At 40.8% G+C, this 22,906-nt stretch overlaps 4 protein-coding genes across 5 annotated transcripts; 1 reads left to right on the top strand and 3 right to left on the bottom strand.

Annotated features, from left to right (window-relative positions):
• Positions 1-8,253: 8,253 nt before the first annotated feature.
• spi2 (Spi-2 proto-oncogene) lies at positions 8,254-9,735 on the bottom strand. The gene is made up of 5 exons (XM_067254988.1): positions 9,721-9,735; positions 9,347-9,440; positions 9,175-9,260; positions 8,899-9,049; positions 8,254-8,591 (listed from the first exon to the last, which is right to left on the bottom strand). Exons 1-5 carry the CDS (start codon positions 9,733-9,735, stop codon positions 8,254-8,256), a joined length of 684 nt encoding a protein of 227 aa, XP_067111089.1.
• Positions 9,736-10,077: 342 nt separating this feature from the next.
• On the bottom strand, positions 10,078-12,088 carry spic (Spi-C transcription factor (Spi-1/PU.1 related)). 2 transcript variants are annotated; one of them, XM_067254737.1, is made up of 5 exons: positions 12,016-12,088; positions 11,662-11,749; positions 11,235-11,338; positions 11,027-11,144; positions 10,078-10,838 (listed from the first exon to the last, which is right to left on the bottom strand). In XM_067254737.1, the coding sequence occupies exons 1-5, from the start codon at positions 12,025-12,027 to the stop codon at positions 10,375-10,377; spliced, it is 786 nt and encodes a 261-aa protein (XP_067110838.1). In that variant the 5' UTR covers positions 12,028-12,088; the 3' UTR covers positions 10,078-10,374. The 2 variants fall into 2 exon arrangements, with proteins under 2 accessions (XP_067110838.1, XP_067110837.1); XM_067254736.1 differs by having other exon boundaries at positions 10,078-10,877.
• A 2,188-nt stretch (positions 12,089-14,276) lies between these two features.
• Positions 14,277-17,705, bottom strand: si:ch211-214j24.14 (uncharacterized protein LOC559160 homolog). Its single transcript, XM_067255048.1, has 3 exons — positions 17,545-17,705; positions 16,886-17,009; positions 14,277-15,484 (listed from the first exon to the last, which is right to left on the bottom strand). Exons 2-3 carry the CDS (start codon positions 16,961-16,963, stop codon positions 14,552-14,554), a joined length of 1,011 nt encoding a protein of 336 aa, XP_067111149.1. The 5' UTR covers positions 16,964-17,009; positions 17,545-17,705; the 3' UTR covers positions 14,277-14,551.
• Positions 17,706-18,650: 945 nt separating this feature from the next.
• Positions 18,651-22,584, top strand: atp6v1e1b (ATPase H+ transporting V1 subunit E1b). The gene is made up of 10 exons (XM_067254328.1): positions 18,651-18,758; positions 18,862-18,923; positions 19,518-19,583; positions 19,845-19,954; positions 20,517-20,583; positions 21,129-21,218; positions 21,440-21,508; positions 21,612-21,706; positions 21,798-21,885; positions 21,988-22,584. Exons 2-10 carry the CDS (start codon positions 18,891-18,893, stop codon positions 22,048-22,050), a joined length of 681 nt encoding a protein of 226 aa, XP_067110429.1. The 5' UTR covers positions 18,651-18,758; positions 18,862-18,890; the 3' UTR covers positions 22,051-22,584.
• Positions 22,585-22,906: the final 322 nt, after the last annotated feature.

Below are 22,906 nucleotides of genomic sequence, written 5' to 3' on the forward strand. Positions count from 1 at the left end.
CTACACAGTCTCACATACTGACACACTCCTGTTGTCAGACAGGGACACTTTATTCTTGCATGCACAGTATTGGACTGTCTTACAACTCCCTCTGTGTACATGTCTTTCGTTTGGTATGTAGGCACAAGAGGAAATACTGTGCATGAACAAATAGTACAAAGTGGCCTTCACTTACTGTATACCAGGCTTTATCAGAATTCCTCCATGTGCTAATTTAGGCTGAATATGATCAAGATCAGTTGAAAATATAAATTTTCAGGCAAACGTTTGGTCCTGTCTTGCTTCAGAAAGGGATACCAGGTATTCAGGCACAGATGATGAAAACATCTCACATCTCTATCTCACAGCTAAGAGTTTTTTTCCCCTTGGATTATACCACTCCAAGGTCAAAGCCAAACGTGTTCTGACAGCATACTGCATGCCAGCGTACTGGTCACATGGTGGGACAGGGGTGTCAGCTGAATCAACAGGGCAGGATCAGACGGTCAGGGGGGCGGAATGTTGAAGATTCTGATCGCTTGGCTGTAACGACTGATCAGTCACAGCGACACAGTCGTACCTCTGAGTTCTCATTTGCTTAAATCCAGCATAGTGTCTGAACCCACCATGGTTACACACTGTACTAAACACAGTGCTCTGATGCCCACAGCCTTTCGTGTTTGCACAACACAAAACAGGTTGTGTTTCAGCGAACCATATTTTATGCTATAGGGTAACTGTTCCCCATTGTGGTCTTGCAGCCGGTATAAGGCAAATATTATTGTCACTGCAAAAAATGTACTGGTATTTTTTGACTGATCTGTCCCTCACCTCAACATTTTATAGTCTAATATTGGCCATTAGTCTTTACTCACCTTCTGGCTGGGCATTTGGCGTCTCATCTAGAAAAGAAACACAGAGAGAAAAGAATCAAGGTTTATTTCTATGATTTGTTCCACCAATAAAAACCCCCACTAAAAACAAATATCCCAGTAGAAACATGTAGCGGTTATTTATGTGTAGGCAGCCATGTCACAGACTTTGCTGAGCCATGTATTTTACTGCAACATCACCTTTGTGCCTCAAGGCACCTCATGTCTAGACATCCTCTAGTCTTAACTGATTATAGAGGCTCCCTATGATACACCACTTGTCAGAACTCTGCACTGTCTGGACATACCAAACTGATGCAGAGGGCAGCATAACATATTTGGAAAGCATAATTATCAAAAGATTTAACGCCACAGTAGATCAAAGTCACCATACAGTAGGTCAACTGACATGCCACAGCTTCTAGTCTCCAGGTATTAGCCTAGTGTGTTATTAATGGGTTAGTGGGGCACAGTCACGTGTGTGTGGTTTTCTGTTCCTCATGGGAACGAGGCATAGAACATCTCCACTCTGTCCTTTTAGACCTGGTTCCTTTTTCCTGTGTCTGAAAGTCCATGTGACTTTGAGACTTCTGACTCCATGATCTTCATTTAGCATGAGGAATAGAAGAAGGAATTGTAGCCTCACCAAATTGTCGCACAACCCAAACATCCTCAGGATGGATTCCGGTTTAACGTAACATGAACTCAGACATGGAAGCCTACAGACAGAGTGAAAGCTCCGGAACAGGAGAGAAAAACATAGAGATAATTGGTTGATGACGACATTACTGAACAGCCTTGTTGCCATCACATGTCCTTGTCCATTTCTACATTCTGAGTGATGAGCACTGGCACAGCAGGCTGTGAATTCTGTTAGGATGCCAGTATTCCCTGTGCCAGCCATGATGGGTCCTTTGTTAATGCCCCAGAGAAATACTGGGCATTACAGTGCCATTCCTGTCCACAGTCTAAAGATGACAGGCAAGACAGCCTGGCAGTCTACTGTTGGCAAATCTTTCCTCTCCATTCCATGATGCTGAGGTGGTCTTGCTGTCTCTCACTTGAAAGTCCCTGTCACTTGACAAGCTCTCCTGTGTGTAATTGTACCACCAGAGGCAGTCATAAGGTTTTTTATACTTTCCCTGATGACCTTCAGCTCGGATCAACCTCTCTGCCCAGATTCTGTTATCCCTCAACTCTGATGATTCCCTCTGGGCATTCCAGGTCAGATATAGACATGTATATATATATAGACATATAGATGGTCACACCACACCGAAAATAATGTTTTGTTGGCTTCATCATCAGAGTCCTGCTGGGTCACATTTACATTTATTCATTTAGCAGACGCTTTTATCCAAAGCGACTTACAAGAAAGAGCTTTACAAAAAGTGCATAGGTCAATGATCATAAGCAACGAGACAGCCAAACCATGAAGCATATATTGTGAAAAGCAAATAAGTGCCAATGGGTAGAACCAGAAGAGCATGTAGTTAAATAAATTACAATTAAACAACATGATCCTCGAAAGTGCTAGAGTGTACCTGGAGGAAAGCAAGCAACAATAATATAATTCACAGCGAGTACATCATGCAAATATATTCTCTGTCTCATTGGGGAAATTATGAGACAAGGGAGAAGAGGATTCCCACTGCAGTTGGTGAAGCTGCAGGTATTTCAGCTGTTGTCCCTGTTGTTGTTGTGAAGAAAGACAGGATCCTACAGACTCCAGCTTGAACCTAACCGAGTCTAGTTTATCTTCCTAATTTAGAATGTTTTTTTATTAAAGGGGAACTTCTTTGTTTCACCATCGTGCAGGGTGGCCGTCCATAAAATATTAACTTTTTTGGAGACAAAGTTCTGTTTCGTGTAACGTGAGGTCCGAGAAATGAGGATTGGACCTAATGAGAGACAAAATGTTTAACAGTGTTTGTGACTAGCAATCACCACGGCCCCCTGTGCTGTTTACCTAACCTAGAGATTGATTTGTGGTGTGAACTTCTGAAATTTACGACTTGACGCTGTTAGATGCTGCAGACTAGATAGAGTGATGGTGGTAGTACATAAACTAAGGTGATGATGTGGATCTGTAGGTACTGAAATCCAAGAGTGACTGAAGGAAGCCATAGGAAGGGGTGGGTTACTGTGACCTTTAACCCTGAGGGCAAGCCTGAGGAGATGTTTTACCCCTGACTCATTCCGGTTGAAATGATACTGTCAAGCATTGAAGAGATGGTTGTATTTCTGATGAGGGGAGAGGGGAGGTGAGAGAGGGAGAGAGGGAATGGGGGACGAGGGATGGGGATTTAAAGTCTGGACTATTCCAGGGACAAGTATCCCAGTCCCAAGGGTTACATATGCTACTCAGCCAGTCCATCATCTCTCATCCTTTTTTTCAAACCCTTTAGTGTGTAGCCTAAACATACAATGGCATCCTCCTGTTCAGCTGTTCCAAGTCATTCAGAGAACAATACTTTTTTTATTGCAATTCATCTGGTCTTCAGTACTCAGTGGTTATTTCAGGACCATGGTTGTGGTAGACTGGCATCTGCAGCCACTCCTTTTACTGTGGCTTAGTTTCATAGGATCATAAATGTTTATCACAGGGGATAAACTCTCTAATGAGGTCATTTTCAATACGTTAATTAAAATATACGGATGTAGATTCCTAATCCCTTCAATTATTCTGCCTCTGTTCCTGCTACAATATTTTACAATGTAGCACAAAACTATATTGACAGCCGAATCGCAAAAACAAACTGGCCTAACATAAACCTGAACAAAGGCAGGGTTTTAGAACACACAACTGGCTGTTTAGCTGCCAAAGGTGGATTGGAACATCCACTAAGGATTGTCTATCCTCTCTCCATATTTATTGCCATTATTAAAATAACTTCCATGAAAGCAATCTTGCAAATCCCTCCCATTCCATCCTGTAATCCCCATTGTCATGAGGCGGACGGGAATGCGCCCACAGAATCGCCTGGATGTGTGTGTGTAGGGAGTCAGGTGGCTGAGCGGTGAGGGTAGCGGGCTAGTAATCTGAAGGTTGCCAGTTCGATTCCCGGCCGTGCCAAATGACGTGTCCTTGTGCAAGGTACTTCACCCTACTTGCCTCGGGGGGAATGTCCCTGTACTTACTGTACGTCCCTCTGGATAAGAGTGTCTGCTAAATGTCTAAATGTAATGTAAATATAATGTAAATGTGTAGAAAGAAGAGTGTGTATGTGTGCCATTCCCCATGTGTACTGTAAGCACTGCTGCCAATACAGCTACGGTCCACTAAAGGATACAGTTTTCACTCCAAACATGATTAGTGCCTGGTGACTTAACCCTTGTGCTGCCTTCAGGTCACATGACCCAAAGGTTCATAATGAACCATCGTTGTGTTTACCCAATTTTACCCAATACAAAAACAAATAAAAATAATTTTCTTTTAACCATTCCAATGTGGGGGGTCTGAGACAGCCCGACAGTTAAAAGAAAATGCTTCACTTTGTTTTTGTATGAGGTAAATTTGTCGCAATACGAAGGTGGGTCACAATGACTGATGGGTCAGAATGACCCGAAGATAACACAAGGGTTAACAAACTGTCCCTCCTACTCCTAAATGGGCATATCTGGGCTGTCAGAACAGTCTCCAAAGACACTGCAGTGACGGTTCAGGGAAATATCTTGATGACAGACGAGTGGGATCAACAGGAGGTGCTGATGGAGATGATCGTACGGAGAAGTGATGACTGATGAGCACAGCCACAGCCCAGCAAGGGCAAAATAGTGCATTAGTAATGCAGAAGATGAATATCAAGTTGAATGTGGAGTTGTCTGTGTTGGATAGGGAGGGGGTATTGTCATTGGCATCTTGTTTTGCTCCAGCTGCACAATGTCATGTCGCCAACCTTGCCACATGTCCGTAAGTCATCTGTTGGGGTCAGAACAACCACAAACACCTTTGTCATCACCTGGGACTGTATCCATCATCCACAGGCATCCTCACACAGCCCAGGGACAGGGAATCCCAAGGCATCATCCCTCAGCGTCTTTGCTTGCTGTGTTCAGCTCAGCCCTGAGCCAAGCTCCTGTGCTCATCAACATTCCTCCAGACGGGCTCTTCAAAACATCTCATTCCAAAAGGCTCCTGTCTCCAACAGCACTGTCCATCATGCCAACAGAGGAAACCGCAGCCCCTTTTTATAAACCTCTTTGAACTCTCTCCTTGGTAAGGTGGAAACACTCCAGAAAGCCAATCAGTTCTTGCAGCTGGTTGCAGCAGACATCTAGAATTATCCTTGCAGTGCTCTTTTCAACATGTTAAAAATGATTCCATCCATCTATCTTTTCAACATATTCAAAATGATTCTACCCGTCTTCAGGCTGTGGAAGCTTTAGAAAAGACCAAAACTAAATGATAACAACAGGCTAAATGTTTAGAGGTGGACATTGGTGGCCCTCTTTTACAGTCCATTGAGAAGACAACACTTTCCCCATTAGAAACACTCACTCTGCAATGATGAATACGTTTATAATTCAACATAACAATTTCACCATGTCATTTCAATAACAAACCATCTTCAAAATACTTTTCTTTCCCCTTTAAGATCTGAAGCAAGATCTTATCGCATTTGCTACATTTAGAAAATAATGTGCATTAAGGTTACTGCATGGTTTTGAACTGGCATCTTCAGTGAAGAGAACAGGCCGCTCCTACCTTTCTTTGTGGGCTCTGGCATCTTGAGCCGGGTCCCAAGAGAAGCGTCAATGAATCAAAATGTGCAGGTAGGTGCCTTCAGACCAGCGTTACTAAATGGGAGACCAGGCAGGATGTGGAAGCCCTCAGTCCAGGGGGAGAGAGCTGAAGATGGGCCACTAGTCACAAGTCTCTGGGACCCTCGGGCCAGAGTGGTGGGAGGTGAGGAGGGCCCTGTGTGAGACAGTATTTGAAATCTCTGTGGGAAAGGACAGGTGGTAGAGTGACAGATATGAGGGGGACAGGCTCCCTAGCCTTATATAGAGCACACACTGGCTCCTCCTCCATTTGACAGTATGGGCTCATTGTGCCCCTACAATCACCGGCTTCAGTGTCACTTATTATGGAAAGTCTACACTCAAGGGTTCTGATATGGTGTTGGGTAGGGAGGCTCTGAAAGAGGTGTGGTTCAGGGTCTAGACAAGAGATCCCAGGCACTGACCCCAGCAACTTGTGATATTGTAGTACCGGATCTAAATAATTAGCTTTTGCTTACTTACCAAAGCTTCCAAGATGAAGCAAATCCTTCTCCGGTTACAGACCTTTACACAATCTTGATGAAAACATTTCAGCAAACTGTGAGATGGATCAGGGGTCGGGCATCAACTTCGAAAGTGATGAGTGTGATAACTGTGATTTATAGTAGATCTATCATGTTAAAGATATTGAGGTGAGGGATGAGGTGAACATTATGGTCACAGTGGAAGGTGTATTCATCATTTTGGCCAGGGTGTTGGAAAACAGTAAAGTGGGGGGAAACTTGTTGTGAATAGAGACAAGTGGGGTATAAAAAGAAGAAAGATATATTTGGTGTGAGATTCCCAATGATGTAATTGCATTCATATTCAAACATATTTCTGAGTGACTGGGTGATCTCCACATAACAAAAAGGTTAAGATGACACCCACTCACCTGATGCCAAGTGACAAAGATCTTTTTAATCCAGAGGGGATGCTGTCCAAGTGTAAAAGGCCTGCCTGCCTGGCCAATAAATACTGGAGAGATGCCTGGGCAATAGTGATGGCCTATACATAGAAACTTGTCATAAACCTTGACATTTGACATATTCAACATGGAAAGACGGTTTGATAGAGTATTTTGCCATGGATGTGGTTGCTAGGTTCCTAATTAACATTATTATTTAAGTTAAACAAGTGATAACTCAAGCTCTGGTCTCCAGTGAGGCCAATTTGGCCAACAAGGCTTAAAGCTGCTGGGCTTAAAGGAAGAGTTACAGTATTCAGGACTTTTGAAACCCACACATTAGGGCTTCTTATCATAGTTAGCCTAAAGACAAGATCCATAACAATCCATAACCGCTGAGACTTAATTTAAATAACCTCTGAACATTACCACAGTTACTGGACTGTTTTTGTACCACAAATGTCAATATATACAATATTTGTCAGTCAAATGTTGTTAATCACAAGAGAATTTGCGGTACCACAAAACAAAAGCAACACGCAATGTAAACATGTTTAACTGTGAGACAACCAGTCTGCATGCTGCTGTTCAGACAGTCACATTGGAATGGGAACAGTAAAGCCCTTCATTTGAAGCATGACAGTTCATTTGTTCTCTCCCTCCTCCATCAGATTAATAACTCAGTCGCTGTAATGAAAGCCTTGATGAAGCAGCCTAGAATTCATCAGGCAAAACAAGCTAGTCTTGACTTAGAGTTAGGTGACTGCGCTCAGTTAGGTTTTAAGTATGGCCTTTCTTGGTAACAGACACAGAGAGATCTGTTACCCCATTTATAACTCTGTGGGCTCCAGTGGTAAATGCTAGGCTTAGGGGAGTATCATGTGGGTCTGCTACAAAGAGCACACAAAATCATTTTGAATTGCCTGAGCTGGACAGGAGTTTGCATCACAGAGGAGATTTAGCCATGAGGTCACCCTCAAGAGTAGCAACAGACAACACAGACTCTTTGCAATAGATGTGCTGCACTGCCCCCTTCAGGTAACACTAGAACAGGAACACTTTAGCCATTTTTAATGCAATTGATAAAACAAGGACAGCATAAGAAGATATACAGAAAGGTGCCAACGTGGTTACAAAACATACAAATAATTTATGCAACGTTGGAAAAAAACGGTTTTAACTAAAGTCAATCCTGTAAGCCTACAGTTTATACACTTCGGAAGACACAGTTACATAACACTACAGTTACATTATAAAGATGGACAACCACCCACAACTAGGCTCACGCATGATACGGTGGTGAACTTACTCATTCAGTCAACAGTTTTTGCTGTTGCGTACACTTCAGAGTTCTGCTCCCCAAGGAGTGTGGAGTCAGTTTTAAACGTTATGACAAAGTATGGAAAGTATCGATGCTAACGACGTAGTTTAAACATGCGTTCTTCCTTCTTTGAGAGAATATAAATAAACTGATGCAAATCTGTTTGCTTGTAGAATTGATTGAATCATCTAGGGAGTCTTTTAAAACCATGAATTTTCAATGAAAGGGCCAGCTGATAGGCGAAAAACTGTTTGACGAATTATCGAGTCAGTGGCTTTATCTGTGCGGAAATTTTAGCAGTATTGAAAAGGAGCCTATACTGAACACAAATCTTAACGCAACATGCAACATATTGGATTAAATGCTATTTACCAAAATATCTAAAACTTCCTATCCGAAGCCCGTGTCATTTATAACGTTTCAGTCTTGTTAACATATGCGCGTGAATGTTTTCCGTGGCACATCCTCAAGACACTCAGTGTGTCTCTGCTGAACTGGTAGGTGAGCTTCTTCTTAACTTTAAATATCTCTCCAGAACGCCTATAGTTCCTCAAAGCCCTGGACATCTTCTGGTATGTCATTAGCCTTCTGTTTCCTTTCCTCTGGCCCCAAAGTGCTGCTACCTGGTCCTTGTACTTGGAGGAAAAGCTGAAAACCCCTGTGGCCTCTGGCACCCAGGAAACACAATGGGCCATGTCTGGATCTTCCAGCATCTCAAACAGGAAGTGAAACAATCGTACCTTTCTACCTGTAAGTCACCATGGTGATTGTGGTTAGTAGATAAAGTACAGAGGATCAGTTAATCATTCCCCCACATAAGTCATTTGTGAGATGCTTTGTTATGACTGTGCCACATAGCAGTAAATTGTAACGTTTCCAAAGTATTGGTTATCAGACAGATATGTAAAACATAGGGCCCCAAAGGTTTGGTACTGAATAGCATCATTGTGTTTTACAGTAAAGGGTTGGTCTATTATTTTAAGTGTTGTTCACTTAGTACCCGTTATCTCCAATGACAGCATGCCGATCTAGTAACCCACAAAAGGAGAACTCACCTCTCATAGCAGGTTCAGTGTGGCATGAGGACGATTTCCATTTAGACACAGAGTTTGGAGCGGACCAAAGCTCAGATAATGTGACAGTTGTTTGGTTTAATGTTGTGGTGTTAAATTTTGATTGTGTTGGTTGGAGGTCAGCTTTATCACCCTGAAATGGATAACAGATAAAGTAATCACAGAACAGATGTACAATATGAAAATCATTAAACAACATTTCATGTTGTCCCCCACATAAATTGCAGTTAAATGAAGTATAACCCTACCTACAGTTACCTCATATGTCAAGTGCTCGCAACCTGATTCACTTCCATTACGTTCCTTCACAGGCAGAGGTGTGGGCAAAACACAGTTCTCTTCCACTGCAATTTAACATGAACATTTGACATTGGGTTTGTACACTGTCATTTTATCTGAATCCTATAAATTAACTTTGGATAGGACCAACCTCTTTCACTACCGACTCCAGTGTTCTGCCTGTAGTACTCTTCCAGAAACTCGAAGATAACCTCCAAATCGGTCTGATTTTCCTGGAAAGAGTTCTGGTAAAGATGCAATAATGACCAGCAAACCCACTAATACTCTCCACAGTTTTGTTGTAAGGATTGATCTGTTTGCATTGATCTCGGCAATAGTTGGTTATGCTGTCATATTTACCATAATTGTCTGGTGTACAGTAGAGGGTAAGATGGTTTCAGAACTTATCCAACGCCAGCCAGCTATGGCACAAAGCTGTTTCTGAAGTAAAGGACAGACTAACACTAAGACATTCAACCTTTTTATAATACCACCCTGATATGAGAACCAGAAGGGTTCCCTTACGTATTGCCAAGCCATTTGTTCCCCTCTATGAACCCCCAACACAAGAACAATGTCCTCCACTGCCATAAACCTGCCCAGACATCCAGCAAACTCCCAGGTCTGACCACATCCTCTCCACTGGGCAAGATAAGAGTAGATGGACTGCTACACTTAATTGACACTTTCTGAGAAAAACATTTTTCTTTGGCTTTGCCTCTCAACGTCATGGATGCATTGTAGGCTTTTTTGTCTGTCATCAAATTAATCAACATGGTTTAGTTCTTTAAAACAATTTTTTTTTTTAAATAAAATATTTTACCAATTAATTGTTTTGCAGCTAAAAGTATAATAGTACCACACAATTGTTTTGAATTTTTTTATTGAAATGTAAATTGCAGAAATACTGTCATTATTAGCTATTTTGAAAAAAAAAAAAAAACATTTTGCTTTTTACTGTATCTACACACATTGCTTGTGACTAGTCCACAACTCTTCTAGATGAAGGTAAGTATGAGTGGACTGGATGTTAAAAATTTCACAGTAAATCATTTGCATTACCATGACTTACAAAACAATTACTCAGGGTGAGAAAGCCAACATTAGGCTCCCATAAAAAGCTCAAATTGTTGTTTACAAAGTGTCTCAAATGTTTTTTTTCTCCACAGTGCTTGAGGTTTACACCTTGGTGACACTGGGTGACAAGAAGCCAGTGCCGAGATCACAGTCTGCCTGGTGGGGGAAGTGTCCGTACCCGCTGGGCCACTCAGGTGCTACAGAACCGGGATAGTAGCCCTGCTCAAGTGGGGCATGTTGCTGCTGGTGGTGGTGGTGGTGATGGAGGTGCATGTCTCGTCCAAGGTGCCCAGAGGGATGTCCAGAGGTGTGTGTGTTTCCAAGCCTTTGGAGGATCATAGGATTGAACTGGTAAGTGAGTTTGCGCCGCACTTTCACGATCTCGCCGGTGCGACTATAGTTGCGTAGTGCCCGTGCCATCTTCTGATAGGTCATAGTCTTGCGGTTGCCCTTGCGCTGTCCCCAGCACTCTGCTAGCTTCTCCTTGTTCTTGGAGATGAAGTGGAAGGTTCCACTGCCATGATCGGTCCACTGGATGGAGTCCAACATGTTGGTGTCATGAAGTGCTTCATGTAGGTATTCATAAAGACGGAGCTTTTTACGACCTGGTAAAGTGTGGATCTGAGCTTACTATTAATGTAAACATACTGTAGGTACTGTACATGAAAATAAAAGGACAATTCTGCATCATTTCAATTAGATTTCAAGTATTTTTTGCACAAATTAGTAAGAGGTATGAAGATAGCCTGCTTACCTTTCCCAGTTCTCAGTGGGGGCAAGATGGAGTACATCTGTGCAGACTCTCCCATCACAGAGGGACTCAGCGAAACATCGGGGACTACGTGAGTCAGATGGTTCACATCCATGTGATACTGTAGGACACACAAACTTTCCTTTAAACAGCATTGCACACTTCACAAGTGGTCACATTTGTAGAAGTGTGCACTTTTCTCAATACTTACAGTTGTCTCATACCAGTCATAATGTAAGTCAGAGGAATGTGTGATTGGGTATCCGGTGATGCTCTGCCGCATAGGAGACTGCGACGCCTCGTAGTACTTAAACTCTAAATAGAAAGAAATATTTTGCTTAAGTTTGTCATTTGTAATTTAAAGATCAAATTACATTTAGTCTACACTATACTGTGTACTGTGTAACACAAATAATATACAATTGAGTATGGTAATTCAGGTTTCAAGTACACATTCCCAAATCAGATGATAAATTACTGTGTGCGTATAATAATATAATATTAGTAGTAATTGTTATGTTTTATTTTATCTCGTCTTAATTTGTTCAGGCAAAATGTGTTTGTTTTTCCAATGATGACCAAAGAACAGCCACAACATTTTGTAGAAAATACTGTATTAAATTTGAGTGTAAATGTACCTGGATCATCATATGGATTACTGGAGTGCCTTTGAATCACATCAATTGCATCCTGGAAGTGTTGGTTGATGTCGTTGTCCAAAGAGCTCTAGGAGTGCATAATAGTTTGAATTTAAGTAAATGAACTTAAATTTACTTAATTTCAGAAACCATACTGTAAAGCCCTAAAACGTGATACATTTTTTACCTCCACTTACATACATGTTGTTAATACTATTTGTCAATATGAATAATTGCAAATATTTACATATTTAAGTTATATTCTTGTGCTGAAAATAAGATGTATTATTCTTCTAAGAAATCAACATGCATCATTAAACTTCGTATCGTAAAAATCGTATCCGCACAACTCACCATCTTATGCATCACAATGCCTGTGAAGGCTTTTGCTGACCGGCTTTGGATTTGATGCACTTGCACCTGAGAATGGGCGCTGTTTGGTGCAGGTGTGCAGTACCTGGACAGGTATATATAGAGCAACCCACCAATATTCACCGTTTCGACAAACAATTGGATAAGGGTAATTGGATCAGATAAAGGTTGGGTGTTTTAAATGTGTCAACGTCACCTCTACAGTCAATGTCGAGTAACACTTCTCTTTTTGGAAGAAGAGATTAGGTAGACCATCCCTCTCTCACATTTTTTGAAAGGAAAAAAACTCACATCCAGGAATATTATTTACCAGTCTTCATATTTGCATCTCTGGTAGATAGTCATCTTGTGCACTGAGCAATGGTTGAAATCTGAGCCTGTTGATTTCCAGAGATACTTTATTTTCCATATCAATTAAATGACTTAACATTTGCATGTATCTGCTTAGCCTACACTTAAGCCAGCAACTATAAATGGCAGATTTATGTCATATTTAATGTCAGATAAATGACATATTTCTTCCATTTTATATTTTCCATTTTTCCTGCCCAGTTTTTGAGAGTATGCACAAGTTGCATTTAGTGTATCTTTAGCCATTAGAAAGGTTCATGTCTCATTGTGACAATTGTTACGTAGATGTTTGTTGTCCACCATACAAACTCCTCCCTCATCAAATAAGCATAGCCTTTTTGAGAAGTTATTTTATTACATGCTGCCTACATAGTTTTAAATATCAACTGACTGGCTCTTGAAGTTCCCCTTTCACGTGTTAGTAAATGCCACGGGGGTCATAGATAGATAGGTAGATCATATCATGAACAAAATTAAATAAAGATGCACAGATTTCAGAAAGTTTAATGATAAATTGATGTGTAAAGAAATGGAATAACTGTTAAAGCAAAATGTTGAGTAACAGGTTTAATGGCAAACTGTTTCTAGCAGTGTATATGTGAGTGTGTGTGTGTGTGTATGTGAGTGTGTGTGTTTGTTCTTCCTGTAAGTGCTGCACACTGATAAAGCTTGGACTGATTGAAGGAAAGGGACCACAAAACCTTGCCTTTCTCCTTTTCTTACTTTTTTCCCATTTGAACATTACACACAGTGAATTTTCTGTCACGGGACCATCGTAAATTATCAACAACTGCTTCTAGCCGACTAGCTCATTCTGTTTTGTTCTAATGTATATACTCTAAATGCGAAATCTCTAAACTCTAAAACTTATAGGGTTCCATTTGTGATTATAATGATGATAATGAACAAACCATATTTATACAAAACATTTCTGTGTATGTATTTGACTCAAACTAGTTGGAGAATAACAGTGTGTTTGTGTCTGTGTGCATGAGAAAGAAAGTGAAAAGGCGAGGGGAGAGGCAGAATATTTCTGTCAAGGTGTTTACACGTTGTGGTAAAGCAGGCGTGAGAGCTCTTTATCTCTCTGAACAAAAGAAACATTTTCCTTCCCTTTCTCTGTCCTCTGTTTTCAATGGCTCTATTTATACCGACACCAGTGAGGGAAGGGCAATGTAACCGCAACATGGTCAACATCTATTTAACTTCTTTATTTACTGGCAATCAAAGAAAATCAAGAAGTTTAAAAGCCACTGACAGATAAGCATATCAAGGGAAACAAATGCATGGCAGTATAGTTGTTAAATCCATTTAAATGAGATCATGCTATGGTTAGGGGTTGCATTTTACATTTATTTTTAATTTTTATATATATATTTTTTTTTAAATGTAGTCAGTTAAATGTACATGACCACTGAACCCACTTTGTCAAAAAAGACAACTATATCTCACATCTTTATAGTAAAATGCATTTGAATGATTTCCTAAATAAAACCTCATCATACAGCAATTTATTTGGATTTGTATCTGGACTGTGGCCATTGGATCTGTGTGTGTGGTCAGATGGCTGAGCGGTTAGGGAATCAGGCTATTAATCAGAAGGTTGCCGGTTTGATTCCTGGCCATGCCTATTGAAGTTGTGTCCTTGGGCAAGGAACTTCACCCTACTTTCCTCGGGGGAATGTCCCTGTAATGACTTTAAGTCGCTCTGGATAAGAGCGTCTGCTAAATGACTAAATGTAAATGTAAATACATAGAACAGGACATTGACAAAGATTGCCGAAAGGAGACTAAAGCAACAGGGGGCAGTGTAGCATCACAAATTGCATGCATTCTGTGTTGTGTGTTATATTACTAATGGAGAGGAGAGCCAAATAAAACAAACCAAGATGAAGACTTTAAAATTCTTAATTTATATATGTAATTTAGATTTCCTGGTTTACCACTGTGAATCTACATAGAAACAAAAGGCATTTCCGCCAACCTGCTCCAAATCTCATGACGTGAACTGAGGTAGCTCAAGAAGCGGATGAAAGATCTAAACCAATGTCCATTATACTACATAGATACAAAGAAAATCATTTCATTAAATCTCGTATTTAGTTTAAGGATGTGGAAAAGTTTGGAATTTATTTTTAAAGACCAGTAAGTGTGGCTCATGGGGTAGCTACTTTCTGCAGTAGACCATTGCTCCATAAGCCGCCACTCCAACAATGGCCACCAGGGCGGCACCCCCACACAATAACACAGGCATGTCAGTGTGGGAACTGGTTAGAGAAGCCTCAGGCTGTGTCTTCTCCTGGACCTCTGTAATGGTGGGCTCCGCAGCATTGGGGAGGGTGCCAGTAGACTCGCAGTGAGCGTCAGTCTGGCTCTCCAGTTGCGGTTGTGGTAGGACAGGGGGAGGGTGGAGCTCTTGCATAGAATATAACTGCTCTGCTACCTCAGCGGCAGTGGGGATGGAGGGGACAGGGGTGGAAGTAGCGGAGGGCGGCTCCAGCTTGACAACTGGCATGGCCATAGGTGGGGTTACATGGGTGACATGTGCCAGGTGCTGAAACGGGTCTTCCATTGACATCAGGAGCTCCACAGTCTCTGGGCCCCGCAAGCCTTGGTCGGCTGGAGCACGAGGGTGGGCGGAGCTTGTCTCCCCCCTGAGCTCAGCCAGCTCCCTCTCCCCTCCCAGCATGCTCAACATACTACTCTGCATCTCTTCCTCATCCTCCTCCAGGGTGCCCTCCTCCTCATCCTCCACCCCCAGGTCTTCCTCCTCCAGCAGCTCAGCCTCTTCCCGCTCCAGGTGCACCATGTCGGAGACGGAGGAGTGGTTCTCGCTGCGTTCTTCAGGAAGGATCATCCCGTCACTGCTGTCCAGGCTCTTGGTGTCCTCGCGATCCATGTCGCCCATGGTGGACCAAGACTCAGCCAGCAAGCTCTCGCTTTGCCAGGGTCCGGACGCTGCACTCTCTGTTTGGGTGACAGGCAGGGTGGCTGGGCTCAACCAATCAGGGTTGGGCTTTCCAGACAGGGAACTGACCTCATCACCATCTCCCCTTCTGGACTCAACTGGGGCCTTGCCCTCCAGACTGAAAACTGGGGTCTAACAAAGGGGGGAAAGCAATGCATTAACATGGATATCTATGAATACACATGACTAAATCCAACTAAGCAGCTTTGAAAAGCTGTCTGTCGTGGTGTGACATGGTTGTGGTTACTGTAAAAGAAATTGTTATGTCCTTTATCTGACCATAACCAGATAAAGTCTGAATGGAAAAAGTTGGACTCTTGTTCTGCCCTGCGCTGCATGCTCATGTCTATGTATAGCCTTGTCCCCACATTTCTGACTATGTATAGGCACTATATATGCCTCCGTCTGTCACCAAAGAGTGGAAGCTATTTCAGAGATTTCACATGACGTGAGGATTGGTCAAGAGGTGGGATATAGAGGGGAAGTGATGAGGATGTTTGAAATACCAGATTTGTGGAGTGGAGAATGGATGACTACTCAGCTTTTCTACACACACACAGGACTCTTCTTATCTCATAATATAATTAGTAATATACTTTACAGATCAGATTGTTGTGTTTTGTGATTTTAAGGGAGAAAATCTAGGGGAAGTGAGGCTGTGCAAGTGGGTGGGTTCTGGCATCAATATAATTTCTTCAATTTCTTCCATAAAGCACATATTATCATTATTATTTTTTTTTTAAAATGCTTCTTACTATTTTACAGTTTTTTTGTTGTTTTTTTGCAAACAGTTTACCTCCTGAACAATCTGACTAATCCCCCAGCACACACGTGGGAGGTTATCACATCTAATCCCAGCCCAGGCACACAATCAAAAACTGAGATCAAGAGGAAAGGGTTGTGTTAAAACACTACCCTTGTTTATTAAACACTACAGCAATAGTACCTACCCACTAATGACAACAAGCTCATTGAAAGAAACTAAAATCTAACAATTAAGTTAGATGGGACCTAAAACGTGCTTTAAAACAAACTCACGTCTGTCGCAATAGTAGATTATACAAAGAATATCCTAGTGTTGTAAAGTAGTATTGTAGAGCCCAAATCCTCCTCCTATCAGTTATGTAACATGGCTCTAACATGGCTCTACATCTGGAACATGTTAATGATTCCAATTTCTCAATAATTAATCAACTATCTACAGTGAGTCTCCACTGTACTACACAGTGACATGTGTAATAGAAAAAAATGGTGAACTCTTCTACAATAAACATTGCATGACAAATTAGAGCCTGCTTGATTTATTTAGCCTGCTGACACTAAATTTGGGAATGTTGTTTGTGATGATTATCACATATGCTGTTTGCTGGACATGCTGCTATTAAGATGTGAAGTCACTCTACCGGTTCAAAAGCCAATCAACCTTTTACCACTTCCTATAATCCTAAATCTACTGATTAGTCTGTGTAAGTAATAGGATTCTCATTCATCCTAATTTACCAATGACAGAGGACTTTGACCCTAACTACATACCAAGGTGAATAGATCCAGTAAAATTGGAGTCTTGCACATTTGCCTGATAGTATCAGTCAGGAAAGGCAGTGATGTCATAGGTTCAGAGCCAATCAGATCTCGGTGAAGGTCATAGTGAATGTCACTACACAGGAAGTAATTAATAACTACTTATTTAAACCAGAGACAGATCAGATATTACTCTTATGTTTATCCATCCACAGCGATAGATACAACTAGCACTAAAATGCATGCTTGAGGGTGTTAGCACATACACTTGCACTTACAGTATGGAACATTTTTAAGTAAGGTGAAGATCACAGATAAACAAACTAACAACTCAGATAATCCTTCCCTTGTTGATTTGATTAACAAAACATTCTATAAATGACAGCATGACGAAAAACAGCCCCAGAAACAGACAGTAAACAGGTGGTAAACAAGGTTAGCATGTTGCCCTTCATAACGGTGTCGATAGTGACTTGTACCGTTCCAACACATAACAATAAGCAAATCAAATTTGGACAACTATTTGCAAGAGAACTTTGTATGCACTTACTCTATTGATACAGACAGTTTATAATAGTTGGCTAAGTCCCATAACAACTATTTTTGTGTGGAACATTACACTAAGTCTTTTAACCTTATATTATAAAGAGAATAAAAAGTGTCCAACCTACCTGACTCCTCTATGGAAACTGTTATATGGATGAGAGCTGTTAAGCAAGAGACAGATAGTCAAAATGCAGAAGAGACATACATTTAGACATGGAGTCTGGAATTGAGCAACAGAAAAGCTGACATGGAGGCTGTGCTTAGCAGTGGAACACCAGCTGCTGCTATACAAGACTCTCTCTCACTCTCTCTCACACTGTCTCTCTCCCTCACCGCCTGTCCATGTCATGACGTAACATTTGACAGGAGTGGGCAGAGTGGTGACTTTTCTGCAGGAAAAAAACATGTTGTTAGTGTAAGTCTGCAGCGAAATCATTTTCCATTTATTCACAACAAAAAACACTTTAATCCAAACCTCATACTACAATCTTTTCCAATATCTACTATTGTGTCAGCTTGGTAAGATAGACAAACTATCAGATGTCTGTTCTGGGCATGCATGAGCAGACATCATATTATTGTGCTTGGTGAATAACCTCTGACACAGTGACAGGGTTCAGGGTTGGTAAACAGTTGCAGTAGTTTTGCAATAGTGCAACTAGTGTATTTCAGACACAATAAACATTCTATATAGTGACAGCATGGTAGGATCTTTAGAGAGGTCTCCACAATTATTCAGTAGTGTGTGATTTTCAGTACGCTCCAGTGAGGCTCATAGTTTGGATTAAGTGTTTTTGGCAAAGATTTATGGATATTTTGATTATGGATGTTGGATCAACTGAACGGATTTACAATGCTCAGTTGTTTTTGGAAATTATATGAATGATTTGCCTCTAGTACCCTCTACTGGTAGTTGTACTGTCCTCCTAATGCCATCATCGCTTTAGTAGGCTATGTTACCCGTATAAATTAAACGTAAAACTTCCTCTTATTTAGATTATAAAGCGCTAAGTATTTCATAGATTTTGTATTTTTCCCACTTCTCGCTTTCGCTTCTTGTAAATATGATAGATATGATTTTGGAAAACAACGCAATGTAGATTTTCTTTTGACAGAAGGTTAATTAAGTTACGGCTCAGTTTCGCAAGCTGAATTTTGCATTATCCTAAAATTATATTTAAGAAGGGACATTTCATTATTTTCCAAACCCTCACTGTATTGGTTGACTAAACAGGAAATAAACATCATGTGACGTACAAAATCAGCTGATCCATCGTAGACATCTTTGAGAGTCACGACTACGGCGATTAATTCATCCGATTGTGTTTCATTTTTTCTGGTAATTATACCACTGGATTGTGTGTTTTTTGGTTCACGGTTAATAGAGTTGACATATTTGTATTTGTTGCGTTGAAATTACCTTGTTATTATTTTTGTCCCAGGTACAAGCGGATCTTAGACAGCTGCGACCATGGCGCTCAGCGATGCCGATGTACAGAAGCAGGTACATAAATTCAGCTAACCTTCAGAGGAAAGACGTACATCCCAGGCCTTCCCCGATCTAAAGGCCTTGCAATTTAGATGTAAATTGAATTTTAGATGGACCTGAGTTGATATCGACTTTAACTAATAATGTCACGGTTGACATTGAGAAAATACGAACGTATTTAACTGAATCCTCTGGTCACATGATTGTCTGTTGAGGAGTGTACTGTCTGGTTTCACCAACCATGTGATGGATACAACATGATGTGGTTCCATGTAAAGTTCACAGCAATAGTTCTTCCCAGCCTAAATGTAAATGTCTTCCTCGTACATGTACTAATTCTCTATCTGTAGTTTGATAAAGAAGGTCTTCCTTGTATGAAATGGCATGGACAGTTCCTAAAGAAAACGCACACACTAGGCACAAATCGCACCGTAGTGACAACGTTTAGCAAGTATTCAAAAGGAATTTGGGAGGGGAAAAATGATGGCATAGCTCAGTCCAATTTAATAATGAGGGGAACACAGATCAAAGTCATTTATATAATGAAATGTGCTTTATGCTTATCAGAATTGTATTTTATATTTTCACTTCAACATCTGCTCTGTTTAGATCAAGCACATGATGGCCTTCATCGAGCAGGAGGCCAATGAGAAGGCAGAAGAAATTGATGCCAAGGTAGAGTGTCTATTTATCTTATGGTCTGTTGGAAAAATGTTTAAAAAAAATACCAAATAAAACCCCAAACTCAATTTCCAGACAGGTGTGTACTGCTGATAGTATTTTGTTGATTAAAGTAACTTTGCTTATCATACCTGGCTTCTCAGACAGTGAGGTTAATCTACTACCTGATCAGCCATACAACATACAGTTCCCTTTTGTACTTCACAATTGTCTCGAGCCTTTTCTGTGAGTGATATGTGTGTGTCTCCCCTTCAGGCCGAAGAAGAGTTTAACATCGAGAAGGGTCGTCTCGTTCAGACGCAGAGGCTGAAGATCATGGAGTATTACGAGAAGAAGGAGAAGCAGATTGAGCAGCAGAAGAAAATGTAAGTCATGTTTTTGGCCGCCTGGTCTGTTCTAGAGGCATATCTACCCCATCGACTTCCTCTCCCTCTGTGAAAGAGGAACTTCCTCATGGATATTTTGTGTAGTTAGTCACATGATTCAGTGGCATACAATGTCCTGATCAAATACTTTTTAAGCTAACTTGTATGTAGATATACTATAACATCAGTGTTTCTTCTAGGTTTACAACTTTGAGGGGGGGGGGGGGGGGGGGGGGCGGCGGCGGGGGTTGGGCCATGTAGAGACAGAAATGACATGCCGTTGTGTAAATAAGATAAATAACATAAGGCCATTTAGTTTGTTTAATAAAAGAGCAAGCTATAGACCTGTTTTATAGGAAAGGTAACCTTAAATGACTTATTTTGTGATATGGCGCTGTATACAATTTTTTTTAAATGATAAAAACTTTTTTTTAACAAAATTAACTTGTCCTTCCAGGGGGGGCGGGGCGTGCCGTTGGGGGGGCAGGGCGCCCCCCTAATATAATGGTAGGGGAAACACTGAACATTGAGCAATGTTAAAATGTTCTTTCTCTACTTTTAGTCAGATGTCCAATCTGATGAACCAGGCTCGTCTGAAGGTGTTGAAGGCTCGTGATGACATGATCTCTGTGAGTCTCATCCATCCTGTCCCGTCAGTTTTGTTATGTACAGGACATATGATAGGATGAGTTTTCAGTGAGACTTGACATCTCTCTCTCTCTCCAAGGTCAATAGGTTACTTAGTGAACTTCACACAGCTCTATATATATATGACTTGAGGCCTCTTTCTCAAGATAGCTAGGAGACAGTATCTAGCAGGACTTTGCTGAGTTATGATAGTGTCTTGTATATTTTTGAAGGATAGAAACATGATTACCTCATTCTTTGCCTTAAAAGGAAATATTATATGGTATAGTAATATATGGAAACAATATTTGTACTTTTTTACTACAATGTAAGTAAGTCACTCTGAACCCTATCCACTTTATTCATTTGACCTCCAAGTACTAGGCATTGATGGACCAATGATTCCCAGCTCCTGATAAAACAGCTGTTCAATGCATTTTATTGATAGTCGCAAGTCTTTCCCCGGTCATCATTTGAATATCCTTGCGATCTCCATTTTTCTTCTCCATGAAACTAACATTCATTGTCATGTTAATATGGGTCTCAGGAAATGTTAAACGAGGCACGCCAACGGCTGTCAAACGTGGCTAAGGACTCAGCCAGGTACCCAGCACTGATGGATGGTCTGGTCCTGCAGGTGAGGAGGTCATCTCTTTATGATGCACATTTAGTGTTAAAAGGTAAAGGTTGTATTCCTGTTTGGAATATAATTTATGTCAATTCTTATAATGTTTGACACAGATTTCCCTCTGGGATCAATACAGTTCTTATATACCCATCCATTATTCACCCATCCCTCCCTCCATCCAACCATCCAACTACCAGATTCAACTGACATTGTCCTGTTGTTTCTGTCAGGGTTTTTATCAACTTCTTGAGTCCAAAGTGACCATTCGTTGCCGTAAACAGGACGTGCAAATGGTCCAGGTCAGTCCACCAAATACATTTCCTGCTGTTTCTTGTGGAGTTGTGGAAAAGGATGGTTCATTTTGTGTGGATGCATAAAACATGTTTTGTGTTGTATGCACAGGGATCCTTTCAAAAAAACATACCCATTTACAAAGCAGCAGTGAAGAACAATATCGAGGTCCGCATAGATCAGGAGAACTACCTGTCTCCAGACCTGTAAGTTCAATTCATTACCAGCAACCTAATAATGAAATCAGGTGTCTGAAATGATTGTTTGAAGTTAAAAGTTGCGCCTGTTCTCCCCCAGCTCTGGTGGTATTGAGGTCTACAATGCTGATGGGAAGATCAAAGTGGCCAACACTCTGGAGAGCAGACTGGATCTCATGGCTCAGCAGGTGAGATAGGGACACACACCCATACCATTTAATGCTTCAACTATATAGTATTGTTGTCGTTTCTCAGCTCATCACTAACTTAGAGTCTCTATCTGTGCCCAGATGATGCCTGAGATCCGTGTTAAGCTCTTCGGCGCTAACATGAACCGCAAGTTCATGGACTGAGTGTCACCGTGGTCTTACAGAGAAGCTGTTCTTTTTTATTTTTTTTGTTGTGTAAAAGACTCCATTCCTGTGTCTATGAAAACAAATTGCAATTCCAACTCCAAAAAGACACTTTGTTTGTTGTTGTGTGATGTATAGTCATATTTGTGCAAATTCTGGGACAGTATAGAAGTTGCAACTTAATTTGCGTTTGTAAGTGGGAGATGTTTTTGCACTGAGGTAACTGCTGGTTTACTCCATCAAGGGGTTTTTAGTTTACACACCTCAGTCAACAATGTCTTGATTGGTGAAATTGGTTTAGTATTTCAGACTCCGACTGAATCAGCCATAAGAGACAGAATCTCTTTACTGTTTCATTATGGATTCCTCCCTGTTGGCCCCACATTAATCTATAACTTGACAAGTTGCATGTAAGTATTGTCATAACAATAAATATTTCCTGCCACCTAGCAAAATTGAAGTAATGTGGAAAAGTGCGAAGACCATTTATGTCTTATTAAGTTGAGTTAATTTATTTATGTTAATATCTACATTGCTCGTGTCAGAAGGGGATGTAATTCTACAGTACAGGGTGCACAATACATAAGGTTTAAGGATTCCAAATAAATATTTGTATGTTTGTGCTTTGTTTTATGTTGTTAATTCTGATTAAATATGTCCATCTGAAGAAGTTATATTGTGAAAATATGATGTAATAAAGTATAAATCAAGAATGAATATTATTATAATTTTTACTTCTTTTGTTAGGCTGTAGTTGCGCAATGTATACAATGACTTAAGGTCACTGAAACCACTTAAAACATTTTTAACTAAAAATGTTGTAACATCGGTCATGGGACCTCCACTGGTTCGTCAC

Source organism: Osmerus mordax, chromosome 17, assembly GCF_038355195.1.
Source record: "Osmerus mordax isolate fOsmMor3 chromosome 17, fOsmMor3.pri, whole genome shotgun sequence".
In the NCBI taxonomy this organism is placed as follows: domain Eukaryota; kingdom Metazoa; phylum Chordata; class Actinopteri; order Osmeriformes; family Osmeridae; genus Osmerus; species Osmerus mordax.